General features: G+C 34.1%; 1 protein-coding gene across 1 annotated transcript in view; it reads left to right on the top strand.

Annotated features, from left to right (window-relative positions):
• Positions 1-1,631: 1,631 nt before the first annotated feature.
• The window catches only part of LOC113494949 (T-cell leukemia homeobox protein 2-like), a 35,929-nt gene continuing 17,616 nt past the window's right edge, over positions 1,632-19,944 (top strand). Inside the window, exon 1 of the mRNA XM_026873489.1 lies at positions 1,632-2,633. Coding sequence (XP_026729290.1) covers positions 2,084-2,633 — 550 coding nt within the window. The 5' untranslated portion in view covers positions 1,632-2,083. The remainder of the gene's footprint in view (positions 2,634-19,944) is intronic.

Here is a 19,944-nt window from a genome sequence, read left to right on the forward strand (position 1 = left end):
AATTTATGTAACACCAAAACCTTTCTAAATTCAGCAACGACTAAAAGAAGAAATGATTGCATAATGTAAGAAGAAGAATGTAGTAAGTGAATTTCGCATTCGACAATCGAAAAGGCTTTTGAACAAAATACAGAACTAAGATTTTAATGTTAAGCATTGTTGTAATTGTACTTCTAACATATATCCCCAAACGGAAATGTGAACAAACTTAAAGACGTTCGAAATGTATTACTTTTTTCAGTTTTGCAGTAATCTATGGTGTATTCGATCATCAATATCATAAAATTAAATCTTTAAGAATTATTGTCGGATTTAAGAAGACCTTCATCGTTTTATGGATTTCTCTGACCAGAACTATTTTTATCTCAGAGAGTACTAAGGTCCCTTGGGATAAATCCATATATTTTTATACCCCTTCAATGTCTGAGGCTCGGAGCTAAAAGCAAGTACTGTTGTCCACATCAGATGTTTATGATATCGCAACTCAAGTATGGATAAACGATTGGTCTTCTAATGAAAATTGAAAAGGCAGAGGCGCCGCCGTGTAGCCGATTTCAAGAATATGATACAAAAGTATTTTTTTTATAGATAACAGTCGACCCGATGGTTATATGATTATGCGCAATGCATAGACATTCAAGATCTGCAAGCATCAGCAAGTCAGAAGTTAAACGTTTTCAATTGTAACTTAAGGTAAACTCATTTTTCCTAAACAAAGAATTTAAAATTAAATGTGGTGAAATAAATAAATATATTTTCAATTTTTCCCATTGTTAAAAGGGAAACACATAACATTTTGCAATATGCGACTACATCCAGATATATAGTGAAATTTAGCATTAAACTGCCTGGTGAAAATTGATATGCTCCTAAAGCACAGATTTTTAATTACAGCTATTTCAACGCATATTTTAATTTTACCGCAAGTAACAAATCATTCAGTGAGATGAAAGCCATTAATATAAAAATTCAATCCAGAGCTCCCTTCCAAAGTTTCGAAGTATCCAAACATCCATTCAATCAAAGAAAAGACAAAAAAAAATACGAAAAATTGCAAATTCATATTCCATTACGTCAAACCTTTTACCGTGATCAAGCATTACAGCAAAAGGAATAAGCATTCCCGTATCATATAAAACCATAATCTAACACCCTTTACCACTCCAACTGTCGGATACAATACTATAAAGTAGCTATCTTCAGCAATACATTATCCTTACTTATCTATGGCCATAACATGAAACTTGGGATCTATTTTATTATAAAGTGCATTGTCTACTATAGAGGAGGTCGGTCGACCGCCGAACGTAAATAATTTAACTGTCTTAAAAGATTCAAAAATAGTTTCCTAACATTGCCCCCCTTAATATGTACACCATTTGTCAGGCCATAACTGGATTTAAACGACGCGTTACAAGAAAAAGGCCACGCCCTCTGACAAAACTACAGCCCGCCCACTCTAACGCGGGCAAAGGCTTAGCTGAAGGTTAGCGCTGTCTCTATCACACGAATATTCTTGGTACTGTTTACCTTGTTACAAAACCACTAAAAAAGTGCAAAAGACCATCACGTGCTACTACAATATAAGCTTTAGGCACTAAGTTTTAGAGTCGAAAATACTTTGTTAATGGTATCATGGGGGGACTCAATTGAAGCGAGACGATCCACGAAAGGGACGCAGCGAATCGTTCTGTTTAAGTTAGTGAGTCCAAACGAGTTTTTATGTTTGGAAATCGTATTAAGCTTTTGTTGGAAACTGTTCCACTCAACGGGCATAGTTGAGGCGTTTGTGCGGTCAAACTATCGCGTTTGAATTTCGAAAAGCGGAGGGGATACTGCTGATTGGCTCGTTGTGGCCGATACACTGTGAAACGATTCGGTCGCGTGCGGTCGAGCGTAGCGCGCCAACTGAGCTTTTTGAAATAAGAACACGAGTTCGAATGCTCCATTATTATTTCGGATATTGAATAAAACCAACAAATAAAAAAATAGTGATAATTATAAAATGTATTGCGATCAAAAGTATCGGTGAGGACATACAAGTGTCAGTGTTTTGATAAACAGTTACAGTAACATAATTAAGATGTCTTCAGTGCATTCTGACGACGATCAGGAGGAGATTAACGTAGACTCTGACAGCAGGCTGTCGGGGCAGTGCGACAGGAGTATCGCGTCAGAGGACCGCGACTCCGAGCACAGCTACCACGGGAGGTACCATGACTCACCGAACGAGCACATGACTGACACCCAACAGAGAGTGAACCTCCCGTTCAGCATATCCCGGCTGCTAGGCAAACAATTCGAGGATATAGATAAACGTCGAAATTCTGGGGAAAGTGACGACCGTAGTGATCAGGACACGGAATCGGAAAGTGTTAAAGACGAGGGGAAAGACGGCTCTTTGCCTTTGAACTTTTCGCATACTCCCGGTTTGTATCCCAATTCTGGACTGTTGTTGAGACCTGGGCTAGGCATTGGGGCCGGTTATGGGTTCTCGAGTAATCCCGGGGTGGTCAGAGTGCCGGCTCACAGGGCGCTTGGGGCTCTGGGCGCGTGGGGCGTCACCATGGACCCCATGAGACAGGCGGCCGCTGCGGCCTTCGCGCACCAAATTGTTAAGGATAGATTGAATGGTAAGTAACCTCTGCTGTAAATCAAATCTTTATTGGTGTGTACTACATGCCCATTATGTAATGCTCTTATTTCGGCAAAAGTTTTGTGTTTTGCAAATACATCTGTTTAGATTGTTGGTATTGGATTCTTATAGGTGAGCTGAAGTAGAGTCGACTAGGAATCTTTTTTCGTCCAAACCTTTTTTGTTGACGTAATTAAATCATCCAAACCTTTCTTACACGGGAAGAGGCATGTAACCAATGGGACGTACATATATAAGCTGGTAGGTATTATGAATAAATCATCTCAGTATACATGATAATTGAACTGTTACAATTAGACATAATTTTTACCTTTAGTTAGTTTCATAACTAATAGATAAATAAATGAAAAAGGGGGAACAAAATTCATAGTTGTATTTGAAGGCACTAAATCATCGTTAATTGCTGACAAGCCACGTATGATCATTGGTACATAATTATATCTTATAGTCTAATTGGCATTATTAACATAGTAAAATTAATTATTTGTTATCACCATACATAGAATGTCAGATGTCAGATCAGTTATAGAGGTTACCAGATAAGACGCCGCGTACAAATTGTAATAAATAGGTTTTAATTAAAATGATTAATTAGTGTTGTGAGTGACTTCTCGTGACCTACATCTAGCATTTAATCTAGTTGTTCTAATCATTTAGTTTCTTTTGATGTGCCGCTGTCTGTTTATGTCGATTTCTGTTTAACGTTGATATTATGAACTTGTTTTCTCTCTCATAAAGTTTTTCTTTAATTAATTTTATATTTTGATAAAGTAAAATCTTTGTAGTGTGTCATATATAGTTCCTTAACGCATTTATAAGGTTGAATATGCCGATTTTCAAGAATAGGTTTTGCAACGATACGCTCAATTTTTCCCTTCCAAAATCTCTGATATTCCCAAAAAAAACACACATTGAATATGAATATTTGAAACATATTTTTCCTCTTTGTTTATAAAAAAGGGTCGGTATTGGGTGCCAACGTCCTTTGGAACCAATTGCCCTCGCGTGCGAAGCGATGACACACCTAGGAGTATTTCTTTTTTTCCTTTTTTTGGACCTCTCAAGGCGAGATTGAAGGCGCCGTTCTGTAATTTGTCGCGCTGCCCGCCGGTCAGTTTGGAGACACATTTTTTTTGTATTTCGTTACTCATTCTGACAGAAAATTGGTTGTTAAGTTGCACGTTTGGCGTGGATGTAATTGGAGTTGAAACTTTTTCTTTTGCCGGATGCTCTGGTAGTTATTTTTTGTTTGTAATCACAGATTTTAGATGATAAGAACTTTGTAATTGAAGCAATTTTTTTTTACTAGTTGGTAACTAACTACTAGATATATTCAAGAAATATGTTTTTTACATAGAATATTATAGTAAAAAAAGTTTTTAGGCTTACATGAGTTGAATTACCCTATTTTGGTATATCGCTATAGTTAATTTACAGTACCAAACAAAAAAAACAAATAAAGAAGTAGGCATTTGATCCCTAAACAAAGCCTTAAAGCAGGCCATGACGTCATAATAAGATAAAAATAAATATATCTTCAACACCGGAACTAAACTTTCACACATCTCGGACGAGCAAACAAAAAGCGGGGAACATTTTTTTCGGTCTCATTTGCACAAAACAAATTGACAAAAAAGCCAGCGGGCAGCCGACGCGTGCAGCCCTTGTTTTTGCGACCACCGGCTAAGAGGAAGCTATTACGCACTATAATTGAGACAATGGGCCAGAAATCTTCCGATCCGTACGTGTAAAGGAAATGCTTAAGTGTTGAGGAACCGCAAACTTTGGCGCCGGTGATGTAGTTTTTATGCTGATTGAGATAGTCCTTGCTTCTTCAAAATGGTACAGTAGTACTCATACGTATTTATCTGGATTTAGATAAACAGTTTTTGACACAACAGAAGTCTGTGATCATGAACTGACACGGCGAGCCTATTGCAAGAGTATCTAAAATGTTTTGAGTATTTAAATTAGGATATCAGCTGTCAAATGAACATGTTCTGCACTTTAGCAGCAATTATCCGCGACGTATTTTTCGTCCAGTTCTACGTAGTTTCTCGAACAACGGATGCTTTGCCGGTTTACTCCGGTAGGCTTTTCTGTCTTTTTCATCGCGGGCATATTCCAGGAACTTTCCATCAGTGCTCATTGCAAAGAAACGATCAGATGGTTTCAAAGACTAATTAATCATTGCATCTCATATTTATTCTTCTTCTCATTTAATTGGAGTTCTTATCGATTTATCCTGAGTATCTTTTACCAGTTTTCAGACTGTCACGTTCGACTTCTAGTCTTACCGTTTAAAATATCTTTCCTAAACAACTAATTCTAATGGGTAATCCGAGTATTGACTGTTTAAACCAGTTACCAGAAGTGTAAGGGATCTGCCTACCCGTCGGTCCATGTGTCACAAGGCTGCATCTCATGAAGCGTTATAGCTTAATGAAACTTTTGCCGCTATAACAACAAAAAAAAAAATGAATCGAAAGTTGAGCATTGACCGATACGTCTCAAAATTCTGATAGTTAATCCTTTTATTAAACAAAAAAATGGCTTATTTTTACGGAACCCTATAATGTTACACGGTTTTATTCTTACCTATAAAGTGCTTCTTTGTATAGATTGTATGTATTTTCTCACATCATATTATCATCTTACATAAAGTTTTCTTGTAACATGCCTCCATTATAAGTGTTATGTATTAAAGTTGTTATATAATCAAGATTCTTCGAGCGTATCGTCGCGGTTCATTTTCCGATCATTTGAGGTTAATGCGCTTACAGCCGAGTGCCGAGAAGACTTTTTGTAGGTTATATAAGTATGGAGTTAAGTTCAGATAAATAATAGCCGGAGATAGATCTCGATGGCGTGCAATTGGGGAGGCCTATGTCCAGCAGTGGACGAATATGGGCTAATGATTATGAAATAATAGGTATATAGTGTAAAAGACACATATCGACGGGATATTCTGGGTGTAACAAGTTTTACATCCGATAATAATTATAATTGCTTCGAATGGTGAAATGTTTGCAAATAGAAAAAAGTGCAATCAAAATGAAGTCCTGTGAACTAGATTACTTAACAAAATGCCTAAAAGACGGGTTATCTACATATATGTACCTCAACGCCAGCTATGAAACCAGCCAATAAAAGTAAGCAAAGATGGTGATTTCTCGCAAATATTCAAGTCACATGCACAAGGCGACCAAACTCAGACATACGTGGATCACAATAATTCCTTGTCTTATGCAGGGATCGACCCGCGAAACGGCTGTCGACTATTAAATATGTCATTAATAAGTTATTTACAAAAATAAAAACAGCAAAACTCTTTATTTTATTTATAAATTATAATTTATACTAAAAAAATGAGTTATTTTTAATAGTCTGTGAATAATACTTGAGCTACCGAAGACACAAACAGTTAAATTTCGAGGCAATTCTCCGAAGCAAGTCTAACTTTACCGATTGATTGTCAACCGTTTAGAAAGACGAACCAGTTACTTTAACAAAAACGCTGATCGTTTCGCGAAATCAATAGAGAGTGTAATAGGCCTAGTAGAGTGGTCTTTCTAGCAATGGTTGCGACCATTTCCGCTACCAACCTCATTATTTTACCGCAGAATTTTACCTAATGCACCTTTTGCATGTTTTTTTACTTTTTTGCATCTTTTTACACCTTTTTGCGTCTATTAGAGATCGTTGTTTTATTAAAGCTTTTTATATTACCTACCGGTTTAGTTTTTCGTTGCGTTTTGTGGTCGGATAGTAAAAGGAAATTGCGTGGACTGATTTTTGAGTGGCAGGGCTCGTTGCTGGTGACCGAATACGCGAACAATTCAGTTCGATCAATTGCTGTTAAGGCACCAACACTTTGAAGTATGATGTATTAATAGATAGGTTTTTCGGAAATCTTTTAAAGTTCGTTTAATTCATAAGAGTTTATCCACGTTTGCGATTCCTAGTGGCGGGTGGCAATACAATTTCCAGACCGCTACGGAAATCGGAATCGTTTAAGGAATTGGTGTTGACTGAAAAGGGTGTGATTATATATTTGATAATTACTTTAGGGAATATTATATAAGGTAGAAGATTTAAAGTTAAAATGAACATTGGTTTACGTAAATTACTGAACTAAATTTGGTATAAACTTGTCAGAATGGACAGCGGTCCCAACTCCTGTTGTTGGGAGAAACTATAGTCAAAACCTAATGTTATCTTGAGAATTGAGATGATTTTTAATGAAAATAAGTGTTAATCTATACTAATACTATAAAGCTGAAATTGTTTGTTCGATTAAACGCGCTTATATCAGGAATAACAATTTACAAAGCTTTCTTATAGATGACTAGTCATGCTATGATAAATAAGAGCAGTCATTTAAATTAAAAAATATATCTAGAACGGGGAGAAGATACATGAACTCTAACAATAATAATCCGTTTGTAAAAAGTCTTCATTTACATCTTCATAATTACGGGGGCGAGGTAGCACGCAACAGCCAGTTCGGTAATATAATTCAAAACACAAACTAACATAAAAGTACATGCCCTTCGACTCTCATCTAATGAACTAATAAAAAGCAATGTATGTTAGACAAGATACTAAACCGGTTTATATCTAATCTTTGATGTAGTATCGCGTTGAACTGAGTTTATATCGCGATAACGAGATCTCAAACATTGGTTGTAACACATAATGAGAAAGACCGTTAAACTACGATTAAGAGATAAATATTAAGTTGTATCTATAAAATCATGATAACAGCTGATAAGAGTAAACGGTTGATCGGAATCGTGGTCTTAAATCAATTTGGTACTTCTTTATAATATGCTTTTGAATTCAATGTATTTTTCAATAAAGCCAGTAATATAATTTTATGTATAACAACTGTTGCCCGCAACTTTGTCTGAGTGGTTAAAAGATATAAGTTATGATTTATATCTGCCCGGTTTTATTCACATTTTCCATTGTAGCTTCGCTCCTATTAGTCGTAGCGTGATGGTATAGCCTAAAACCTTCCTCGATGAATGGTCTATTCAACACAATTTATTTTTTTCAATTTGAACCAATAGTTCCTGAGATTAGCGCGTTCAAACAAACAAACTCTTCAGCTTTATGTATTAGTATAAGTATAGATTATAATTTTTAATATTAAGATTTATAAATATTTCGCTTTCACACGTATTTATCAGGATTGTCCGACTAGTTTCGGACGCAACCGGAGTCCTTAATCATGAGCTGACGCGGCGGCGGGCGAGAGGGTCGAAGAATACGCATATTTAAACCGATATTCAATACCTACATAATTACAGTCGGTAATATTTTAAGTAACAGCCTTACTTACAAGACTGTTATTATAAAATAACTTAATCTTAGGTACCTACATCAACCTACCTTTTTTCCAAGATGTGAAAGGATCCACACATACGTCTAGGAATCCAAAGGTGTTTATCACCAAAAAATCAATAATTTATTTTACTATATTTGCTTTATTTCATTTCTAAAAGTTTAATATCAAATAATATTAGTTAATAGCAATATGTTATTAGTAAGGATCAAAAGATATTCGCAATTTTAAGTAAGTTGTGATTCTAATTCGTTCATACTAAAGATATCAACGACACTAATAAGGTTTATTTAAATAGACGTTTAGGCCTAAAACTATATCAAATACAATTTATTGAAAAATCACTGAGAAAAATATTTATATTTATACAATACTAGCGGTCGCGCGCGGTTCCGCCCGCCTATCGCTGTACAGCATAATCCTGTTAAAAGTCATTTTTCAACTTGATAATAACAAAGCTTATATTGTTTACTTCTAATCTATCAAAAAATATGTGCAAAGTTTCGTTACGATCGGTTAAGTATTTTTCGCGTGAAAACGTAACAAACAAACTTACATTCACATTTGTGTATTAGTCAGATGACAAATGTATAAATAGTCGGTTTAATAGTAAATTAATTAAAAGGGAAACGAAAGCGAAGGTTTTTTTAGGTACGAAAAGAAACAAAATTATACCGTTTAGTAGTCAGAAGACTAAAGATTGAACTTCACAAACAGCCAAATAACGTGCATAAAGACACTCAGATATGGGACAAGCATTAGTTAGGGAACACAAAAATGTTTGTCCTACGCGTTGATCGAACCCTCGACATGTCGCGCTTAGTGTTTTTGGCGTGGTGACCTCAACCATTTGGCTATCCGTGGATTTATTCTTCTCTACACCTCCACGGACACTTCACCACAATAGCAACCATTTCAACGATAATTCTCAGTAATTTGATCCAGTGTACGCTGACACGAATTCACTTGATTCCATTATTTTGGCTAATGAAGGCTTCGCGGGAATCGGGTCAAGGCGGCCAAAGTGATTGCGCGGCGATGGGATAATCATTTGTAATTGTTTTATAACTTTATGTAAGTGAGCGGTGGAGCTTTAACTAGCTTTTGAAGGCGGTTTCGCTTGTTTTCTGCTGTGGATATATTGGCCTGAGTATTTAGATTCGAATTTTAAGTAAGTAACATAAGTACATTGACCGTCGGCGGCGGCAAATAGTAGTACAATATCGCCGTTTTTTATTCTGTCGATAATGTTTCGTGGCAAAGCTGTAGTCTGTTAAAATCTTAAGTTTGTGAAAAGAAGAATCTATGACATGCGCCTTAGTTAGTATTTTTTCTAGTTAATTTAATTCAGAAATAAGATAAACCAATACTGAAAATTGCATACATAAAATGGTCTAAGAATATTCGTAACCATATTGGACGGTGGTCTATAATATAATCTAATTTGCTTAAGAAGATGTATTTGCCCTTCGGCGAAACAGTTAACTACCATTTATAATGTAGAAACGTTATTTATATTTTAAATATCTGTAGGTTATCTAGCAACCTATAAAATAACAGATTAGTTAATATGCAAATCAAATTTATATAAAAAAAAATAATGTGCAAATAGTGAGAGGTGTTTTTTATCATACAGATTTCTTTTTTACTAATTGGTTCAGATCGTCTTCCAGACTTTGTAGTACTCAAATGACTTCCACAAACCATTTAATTGTGTAAATACAGTATCTTGAATGAGTGCTAAATTAATCTCATTGGCAGAACCATTTTTGTAGAACAAACGTCAAAGATGAACGTTTATAAACGCACTAAATGTTGATAAATTGTCACCTGCAAGATCACAGCAGTAAACTCTACCTTAGCTTTAGTACAACTTAGGCTATTTACAATAAATGAAAATTAAAATGAATAAAATAGAAATAAAAGTATGTGTCCTCTCACTCGCAATGACAATATCGCAAGCATTCGCCTTCCATTCGTCAACAAACTGCCCCGATTCTGCTATTTACAATGGCCGATGAATAAATGGCAAATGGATCAAATTGGCACTATATTGGTATTAGTGCAAACATTTTTCTAACAAAATGATTGGAAATTAAGTACGGGGCGGAGCACTTATGATCAATACATCCAATTATTGTGTTGGCAAAATGCTTAAGAGTATAGGAATAGTTTCAAATTGTATCCAACTGCCAGTTATTTATCGACCGTTGTAAATAGCAGAATTGGGGCCCAGATCCAAACCTGGGTTGGTCTAGATGAGCTCGTTGAGCATCTTCGACATGCGCAGAATGGGGGATTTAGATCATAAATACCTATTCGATACTTCTAAAGTATTTTTTTATGATTAAATAGGTCATTTAATTGCGTAAATACAATTTATTCGGACTTAAAAAAAATGTACCTATTCTCAAATTGTGTTTGAACTAATTTATTTAGTGTTCAGATTATATTAATCGGGTGCCATTTAAGAGTATTTTAGTATGGATTTTGAGATATAAATATAAATGATATCTATGTAAAATCGATGAATTTTGACGTCATATATCTCCAATGCCATTTAATTCAAGGCAATAGGTGCAAATGATTTTTTTTATATCTAGGACATCAAGCGCTCGATAAAAAAGATAAAATTAAAATTTACGCACTGATTAAGTATATTTTAAATACAGGATGTATTTTTTTATTAATTTTAAATACTATGTTTAAAAACCTTACCCGGCAGTGGAAGGATCAAGTTTAAAAATAAAAAATATCATAACATCAGCCTTTTGAATATCAATCAATTTAATTGCAGTACAGAATATGGGTCGTCAGTATATTAAGTTTACGACACAATAAACAGACAAACACTCACATCCGCACTTACAATCTACACAAACTCAATAACACTTTGATGGCGCGTCACCACAATTTTATTTCCACCATTTTATCGCACCATTCTTTCAAACGCCACAAAATCATCGATACACATGTCTAATATCACCCCAGTCTCCCCTATAAAGCCTCTTCGCCCACATTTCCCGCGGGGAGGCGCGGCATCGTTGGCGTTATGAAAATTTGACGTCAACCAATATGCGATGATACGTTCAGGGGTTAGGTAGCGTTTATTATTTTACATGTGTGAAATTGCCTTTTCTCCCCTCGTGGGTGAGTTCGGCTATATTGTTAATAGGTTGGCTTTAGTTTCATAATCGCGGGTTGACGGTTGAATTAGTGTTAAATGCTTATATGGTGGTTTGTTGGGTTTACTTAATGTTATGAAGGAGTATTTATGACCGGATCTTGCAAATACCCTTAATAAATTTAATGTGTCATTTTGAACAAGGTGTGAAAATTTAATTGGCAAACAAGATGTGACTTACACAGCGATTAAATTGTAAAGGATATGTAAGGCATGTGACCATAAAAGAATACAAAGTTCGAAGACATTTCAATTGATAGCTTTTTATTCATCCAAATTTTCAAGTTTAATGGATTGAATTCGATGCCTCACATTTTTTAATACTTCTTTCTCTAAATATATTTTTCCAGGCCACAGTTTTCAATAATAGTTAAAAAATACCATTATATTTTCTTCTTCAATATCGTTATGAAGCAGTATAGGAAAATAGACACCTATAAAATATATAGGGTTAAGTACAAGCCACAAGTTGATATGTTTTATCGCCAATCCATAACGCGAGAGACTATAAAACCGGTCATATTTCAAATGTGTAAATATATGTGAGCAAAGTTCCCTCGTCTCCCCTCGAGACGTGGACCCGACTACATAAAATATTATATTGCAATTTATATTTTTCGCTTCAAAAAGATTAGAAGAATCCCCGTTTATGTTAAGTGGTATTGCATGTGTATCTAGGTAGGTTTGTTTTCCATATTTCGTGTGATGTGACGTTTATTAACTAAACGATAAATATAAAAAAATACTAGGTACTAATAGTAAGTTGCTGATAAGGTTCCTACCGTAACTAACGGTTTTAACTATCTTTTATAGCAATAATTTGAAGACTGCAGGATTTTCAAACGTTCCATACCCAAAGAGCAAACACGGGACCCTATTACTGATATTACTGCTGTTTCTTCGTCCATCTGTCACCTGACTGTATCGCGTGAACATACATGCATGTGCAAATAAACTTTGAATTGAATAGAATAGCTAGATAGATACAATTTCACAGATGATTTGTATTTAAGTATTAAGGTTTTTAAGTAACAGTTATATTGGCCATAAATATGTTGGGTTTTCCTATTTGTACGGAACCTCCACCGATCTTTGTATACATTTTCTAAAGAAACTTATAAAATATCCTAAAAAAAATCAAACTGATAGCGGGTTTCAATAATTTATAGAATGGATTTAGATACTTGAGATAAAATTTTGACATAATTTCAATCTTAAATACCTTGAAATTCTTCACTACTACAGAACGCCATTTTTTAATCCTAGAATTAACGGTCGACGGTCTAGAAGTAAGACGTTTATTTTAATACTTAGGAGTGATATTATCATCCGATTTTAAATGGAACAACCTCTTTGTCAAGAACCTCTCGGAAACTTTTTAAAATCTTTCCTATTTTTTTTACGCATAGGTATAATATAAACTATAGGCAAAGCTTATTGTAATAAGATAATATACATATATTAACAACAGGAAATGTAAAATAGTGTCTATTGACGTAGTGGTCGCGAGCTACGGCTATATAAAAAATACTTATGCATCTAAATGTGTAATAAAAACTCCTTTTTTGACAAATATAATAAAAATCAAATGGCAATGAAAACGAACCTATCTCAATATAATCTAACCTTAATCAGTGATTACTTCAAGAATGTTTTTTCTAACAAACTCGTTTTAAAATATACATTTTAGTAAAATGATTAGATGTCTGCTAAAATATATTTTATTAAGTTCTAACAATAGTTACATGTTAAAACACTGTTTTATGCATACTTTTGAAATCAATTGCATGAATATTTTATTGAAACCAAATGAGAACTAGGTAATTAACCTAAGCTAAAAAAAAAGATTCAAGAAAACGCTTCAACGGTACCGAAAAAATAAAATTAAAGGATCCGAATTACAACCTTCTTTTTCTACTGGATTGAAAACCAAATGAACATAACAAATTATAACAACTCTATATTACCTATATAATCTATCTATACTAATCTATAAAGCTGAAGAGTTTGTTTGTTTGATTGTTTGTTTGTGTGTTTGTTTGAAAGCGCTAATCTCAGGAACTACTGGTCCAAATTGAAAAATTCTTTTTTGTTGAATAGACCATTCATCGAGGAAGGCTTTAGGCTATAAACCATCACGCTGCGACTAATAGGAGCGAAGATACAATGGAAAATGTGAAAAAAACAGGGAAGGTATAAATCATAACTTATATCTTCTACCCACGGGGACGAAGTCGCGAGCAACAGCTAGTAATTATATAACTCTACTTTTTAATGGTTAGAAGAGACACGTAGATAAGTCCAATGTCTTCTTTGAAAGTTTGAACGTCGTCAAACAACAAAGAAAATTGTCTTAGAGACGTTTTGTTGTAAGTTTTCCAAAATGGGAAATATGGACAATTCAATAGTTAAATTGGAAACAAGCCTTCACGCACTTGGATCTCAAATGGAAACACAATTTCATTCAAAAGATCCCGTAATAACTTATTTAACTGCGCAAAGAATTATTTCAAGCAAAAGTTTATTGTGCTCGTGAGTTATTTGTGTTTGTGAGTTTTGAATAAAAAAATAACAATGAACGTAACGCCTGAAGTCACATTTAAAATTAAGTAGGTACAGGTTGTTTTCCAATACTAATAACCAGCTTAACTTAAAGATGCTCTTAATAAAGTTATATTTTTGAATAACTATAAAAAGTATTATATACCTGGGTCTCACTATTGCGCACAGGGTTATTTCCGTGTAGGGTAGGTTTTGAACATCACCAAGCTTATTGCGGGGTGCCGATATCGAATTTTGAGATTTTAAAGTTATGCTCATCGTTTTTCTGAATTTCAGTCCAGTCCTAATGATAAAATACTAAATCTACCTAAACCTTTTCAATTAGCTAAACATCTTGAAATATTATTGGCATAACAAATATACCAAAATATAACACTTACTCACTTCCTCACTCTATAAAACCTAACCAACAAATTCTCCAAAACAAGCCGTCTAAAATTCTCATGTAACAGTTGCTAGATTACCCACAATTAGGCGCTGACATGTATCACCGCTGTGGCCGGCTGACGACAGACGAGACAAAATAACCCGCGAAACTAGCGTGCCAGTAATCAGCGTTGCATGTGACTTGGGAACCGTGGGATTTGATACTGAAGATCCAAATAATAATATTCCACAACTTTATACAGCGCCATCTAGTCTCAAATTAAGCGAAGCTTGTATTATGAGTACTAGGTGAAGAATTACTCAAGACAGGACAAAAAATCGTGTTCATCACACAAACATTTGTTGTAAATGGTATAGGAGTTAGGGCTACTAACCACTAGACCAACGATCAATCCAGTCCAGACCAATCAAAAAGTAACAAATTCTAGCATTTCAAGTTCTAAAAATGTTGTAGTTGTAATCGAAGATGGTAGAGCGAATATTGGGTTTAAATAAGCTCATAATATGGCTGACGGATGCGTCACGCTATCCTACTAATATCATAAACGCGAATGTTTGTATGTACAGACGTATGGATGTTTGTTCCTCTTTCAATCAAAAACCACTCAACGGATTTAGAATAAACTTGGTACACAGATAGTTTATAACCTAGATTAAAACATAGGATAGTTATTATCCCGATTTTAAACTTGTCATTTTCGTAGTGAGCGGGCCCGCGGGCAACAGCTAGAGTTTAATAGGTCATGACCGAAAACATTGAGATTAAGATCAAAAATGAACTTTATTTTCAAGACGAGTTCCAGTGAAATGTCTCCTACTACTAACTCTTTAAAAAATGGTGGTAGGAGAGATCCTACCATTTTTTAAGGAGTTATTATTACAACTAGACTGTAGAAATATTACTTTAAGACATACTGGAAAGCCCTTTAAACACGTTTAAACTAAAAAATAAGAAAATTAAATAATTGTTAAGGATGATTTGGAGGTTGGTTTAAATTTTCATTTATTTTCTCTTCTGAATCTTGATTAGTTACAAAAGAACGTCTAACCTTGTTGATTTCTGTCATAAAATATTTTCCCTTCACGTGAGTTAGAATGCGGCCTCCTTTAATTAATATTACAGAGAATTATATATATTTTAAGTCACTATAGTTTTTAGCCCTTTTTCGCGGAGGTTTTTACAAAAATTCAAGGCTCATGCACAAAGACACCCAGACTCAGGACCACATTTAATTATATAAAATAACAAAATATAATAAACAACAAAAAGCCTTTGTCACATAGTTTAACACATAATTTCAAACTATGTCAACTTCGCATATGCATGTATTTTAAGATAGTGCGATGGTAACTTTGCATAATATATCTCTTTCAGCATATCTAAATGTTTGTTAAATGATAATATTATAAGTTACAACATTAGACGTATTTTGCATTCAAATTGCACATGTACCTTAAGTAGTATTGCGTAAGTATAATAAAATCAATTTATGTTAATAATGTTGAAGGATTTTCCGCAAGTACTTACAAATAAAATTAGTATAATAACTGCTAACATAATTTTATATACCTCATTATTGTATATCATTTACATCGACATGCAATTTTAATACTAAATTGAATCACGATAATATGATTCAATTATTCGAGAATACCTACGTAAAAAACAATTGATCACATTTTCAAAATTCGAACAGAATCCAGGTACAATAAAAAACAAAACTACACTAACGATGTTCTGCAAAGTCAGATAGACACCAAACAGGCTGGATACACGGATAACGACGTAGGAACAAAGGCACTAAAAGCACAACGTCATAAAGCCAAGCCTTTGTTCAGCCAACGAGTGCAGCGTTTGAAAATGCACCTAAACCCGTTCCCCGATTGCATTTCAGCCGATGAATTTTAAATGAGATTGTGCCGTATCCCCGATTCCTGTTCGTTTGGTACCGTAACTAGTGGGAATTGGTATTCGCTTGTTGCGTACAATATGTATGAGATTTTGTCCGTTTATTTTTTCGTTTCGCACCACTGTCCGGTGTAATTGAAAAATGTTTACTCTCGGTGCACATCGGTGCTGCAGTGGACCGGATAATTGTATATTTATGATCGCATCGCAAATTGATTCGCAAAAAAGTACCGAAAATATTTTTGTGTTTTGTTTTTTATTCGATACTCATTTGGTTTTCGAATTATAAATGAGCAAAACTGTTGTAATTTATTAGTCATTCCTTTGTTCCGAATTGGAAAAATCATAAATTTTGCTTGATCTCTATCTATACCGTACCAAGTGAAAGTATGCTCTATGATTTCATCTCTTGGTTTTACTGGTATTACTTAATCAGAAATTATTAACGAAAATAAACACATTGAAATGACACTTCCAAATCACCTCAAAACGCTGTCTTAAATAAAACAGACTATGTCGTATACGAGGAAGCTGTAGCTACGGCACCAAATCGTGAAGGCGCAGACAAATGTGGGCACAAGAGTGATGGAACGGTAGCTTCTAATCCCAAGTGACGTCAGCGTCCAATTAGGCGTCAAGCATTCGTCTTCCCGCCCTTACTTTTTCATCCAGTTGAGGCTCCCACTTGGGAAGCAGATTTGTACGAAAATATGAGCGAAAATTTGTCTCGTTTTAAGGAACGGTGGAGATGGTATGTGTGACGTATGCAGTGATGTTATATTTTTGAATGGAAGTTTAGATATTCCTGATGTAAATGTTGTGTTTGCTTGTGTTAGTTTTGAGAATGGCAGCGAGATGGTGGATGGTGACAATGAACGGCGTAACGCGGATATGAAATTACAAATGCGGTATCTTTTAAATGTTCAGTAACATATTAGCTGTGGTCAAATGTTAAAAAAATTACTTAGAGATTTTTTGATTTGATCAGAAGTCAAATACGAGCGATTGCTACTTTTATATTATATTCCTAAATAATATAATATTTGGATCAAATGACTATTTTTGCGTGTAGAACTCAATTTTACTTAACTTAGTCAACAATTTCTTTTGTTTCAATTTTCAGATGAAATAGACCGATGTGAATTAATATGATTTACCGTGGCCAACTGAAGGGTGTAAGGGTTGATATAATTTAATATCATAAAGGGCTCGCCTCAGCCGGTTAACCCTTCAATGTTAATTTGTTTGTTAATTTTTCTCAACCTTTATATCTTTTGTAATTAGACTTTTCGGTGTTCTATTAAGGGTTATGATTTTTTTATTATTTTCCTCGTTTCATTGTGATGAGAATTGTTTTACAGTTAATGAAATGAGATTTCTTTCTGATCTTTTTTGGGGGAGATTAAAATACGAGGTTTTATCCATTGTCTACTGGGCAACAATTCTTTACAACAAAATATTAGTTAGATTAACACAATTATTGGTAAGGTTATACAGAACGCTGTAAATATGGGCAATTCAATCTCATACATGCATCTAAACTTTATTTACAAGAAACAAAAGACACAATTCTAAATTCTAAATCCTTGAAAACAAAAACAAATCAATTTCACCAAACCAACAACAAGTAACCACTCATAAAACACAAAAAATTCTATTCTTCTAAATTCAAAAATCCGAAAAACAAAAGCGGTTTCGGTATACTGGCAGCTACGTAACAGAAACCACACGCCCATAGGGCCTTAACTCGGGCACACGCATGAATCATACAACCCGTAAACGGATTACGACCCACGGAATCTTATTACCGCACCCTTTTCTACCCTGATGCTAACAGACGGGGAATTTGTTTTACTATGTATTGTAGCTAATCGTTTATATGTAGTTCTGTGGAATATTGTAGTAGATACAGTTTGGAGAAAGATTGATTGATTTTAGAAGCGATGGTGATCGAATTGCCGAGGATTTAAATTAAATTAATGAGATAGATGCGTTGTAATGCATTTTTATCATACGTCATTTATTTGATTGACTTTGCTGATTTTGAAGATTTATTAGGAATTAGATATTTGATCCGCCAGCGAAAATCAATTTCTTTCTGATGTGTAATTTTATCGAGTCTTTCGATGCCCTGCAAAATTATGTGATTCAGTGTATTTTTGTAATATGTATCTATCAATTATGTAAAAATGTGACACACGAAACCAATATTTTGATCCTACAACCCTATTTTGCAGCTCACTTCTAACAAAATTCCAAAACAAACCTATTTCTTAGCCTCTAAAGAAGACCGAACACTTTAAAATGTAACTTCGTGCAGTTGGAAATGAATAATCAAAAAGCTTTACCTTTCAACTTAAATTGCTGAGGGAACAAAACTTACTAACAATCTTAAACTACGAACAAGTTACTCCCAAGCAATTGCTACATAATTTGCGGTCACGTAAGTCAGCCATTAGACTGCCGGCCGACCAATGAGAGCGCGCCCTTTAATTCCTTTCCATATTTGAAAATAATTTATGAATGTAACTATTTTTTTTAATCAGAATACCACGCAAGTATCATAGAAGACTGTATAGTTCCATAGATTATAAAAGATGGAAAAGAGGTTTCCTGTTTTACATAGTCATAAAAATGTTGAATTTAAAATAAAATGGTTTTATAAATATATTTGATATGTATGAATGTATTTGATAAGTTTTTGTGCGGAAACTTAATTGCTAAGTTTATCATTGTTTTCATTAAATTATATTAGCAACTCAATTTAAAGTGATGTTCAGAATGAAACTTTTTGCAACGGATACGAGCGTTATTTACGGTCCAGTAAATGGACAGATTATTATAAAATTGTTGAAGTAAATGGACATAAATACGCTATTATGTTTCATTATAGATATGACATTGAAAACAATATAGTTATAAACAACATGATCTCATCTCATGGATCATTTAATGCAAATCGATCTATTACGGAAAACACCGGCCATTACCGAGCGCTCGACCAATCGCAACGCACCATTTAAATAGTAATTTATTGAGTTTCGAATTTTTAAAACATGATTACGCCCGCCATCTTGGATGTAATTTTGAAAAGAGAACGTGCAACAGCTACTTTGAAACGATTTGTAACGATTACCGCTTCCTTTTTTAAGTTAAATAACTTGTGGTTTGTGTATGGTCAATCTTTTAAGACGAGTTTCCACGAATGATCAAGAACATGTAATTTTACATTTATTATAGACGGAAAACTTTGATTGCACGTATAATCATAGTGCCTGGTAATACATAGGTATTTTATAGAAAACATTGTATGGTATAAAATATAAATTATGCGTGTATGGATTATAATGAGATTTTTATTTATTCATAACTTTTTTCATGATCCAGTGTATTGTTCATTACGATTAAATCGTGATTTCAATTACAAAGATAAGATGTAAATGCACGTTAAGAGTTGTAATTGCCTGATGGTTACAGTTGATATAAAATTACGTAGCAAAATTTGAATAAACCTATTACGGTGGCCGTTTAATGTTTAACCTACTTCTTTGTGTTTTTGTTTAATAAACACAGGCTGACTCATAACAGAAACATTGAGTAACAATAATTATGACGATACGAAATAAGCTCCTACAATTTGCATAGAAATAAGGTTAGAAAGAAAATGTTTATCGTATTCAGTGAAGATTTGAGCAACAAAAGTAAATGACATTAATTATTTAAGCATCAAATTTTAAGTTTTTAATACGACAGGACCTCACATTCGTCCTTGAGGGATGCCTCACCAATATCATAGGCAGTTAAGATATTTTTTCTACAATAAGTATCAATAATTCTACAATATAGGTGGAAAACCTTATAAATATACCAAATTAATTATTTAATATACTTCTTTT

The sequence above is a fragment of the Trichoplusia ni genome, chromosome 6, assembly GCF_003590095.1.
Source record: "Trichoplusia ni isolate ovarian cell line Hi5 chromosome 6, tn1, whole genome shotgun sequence".
NCBI classification, from domain to species: Eukaryota; Metazoa; Arthropoda; class Insecta; order Lepidoptera; family Noctuidae; genus Trichoplusia; species Trichoplusia ni.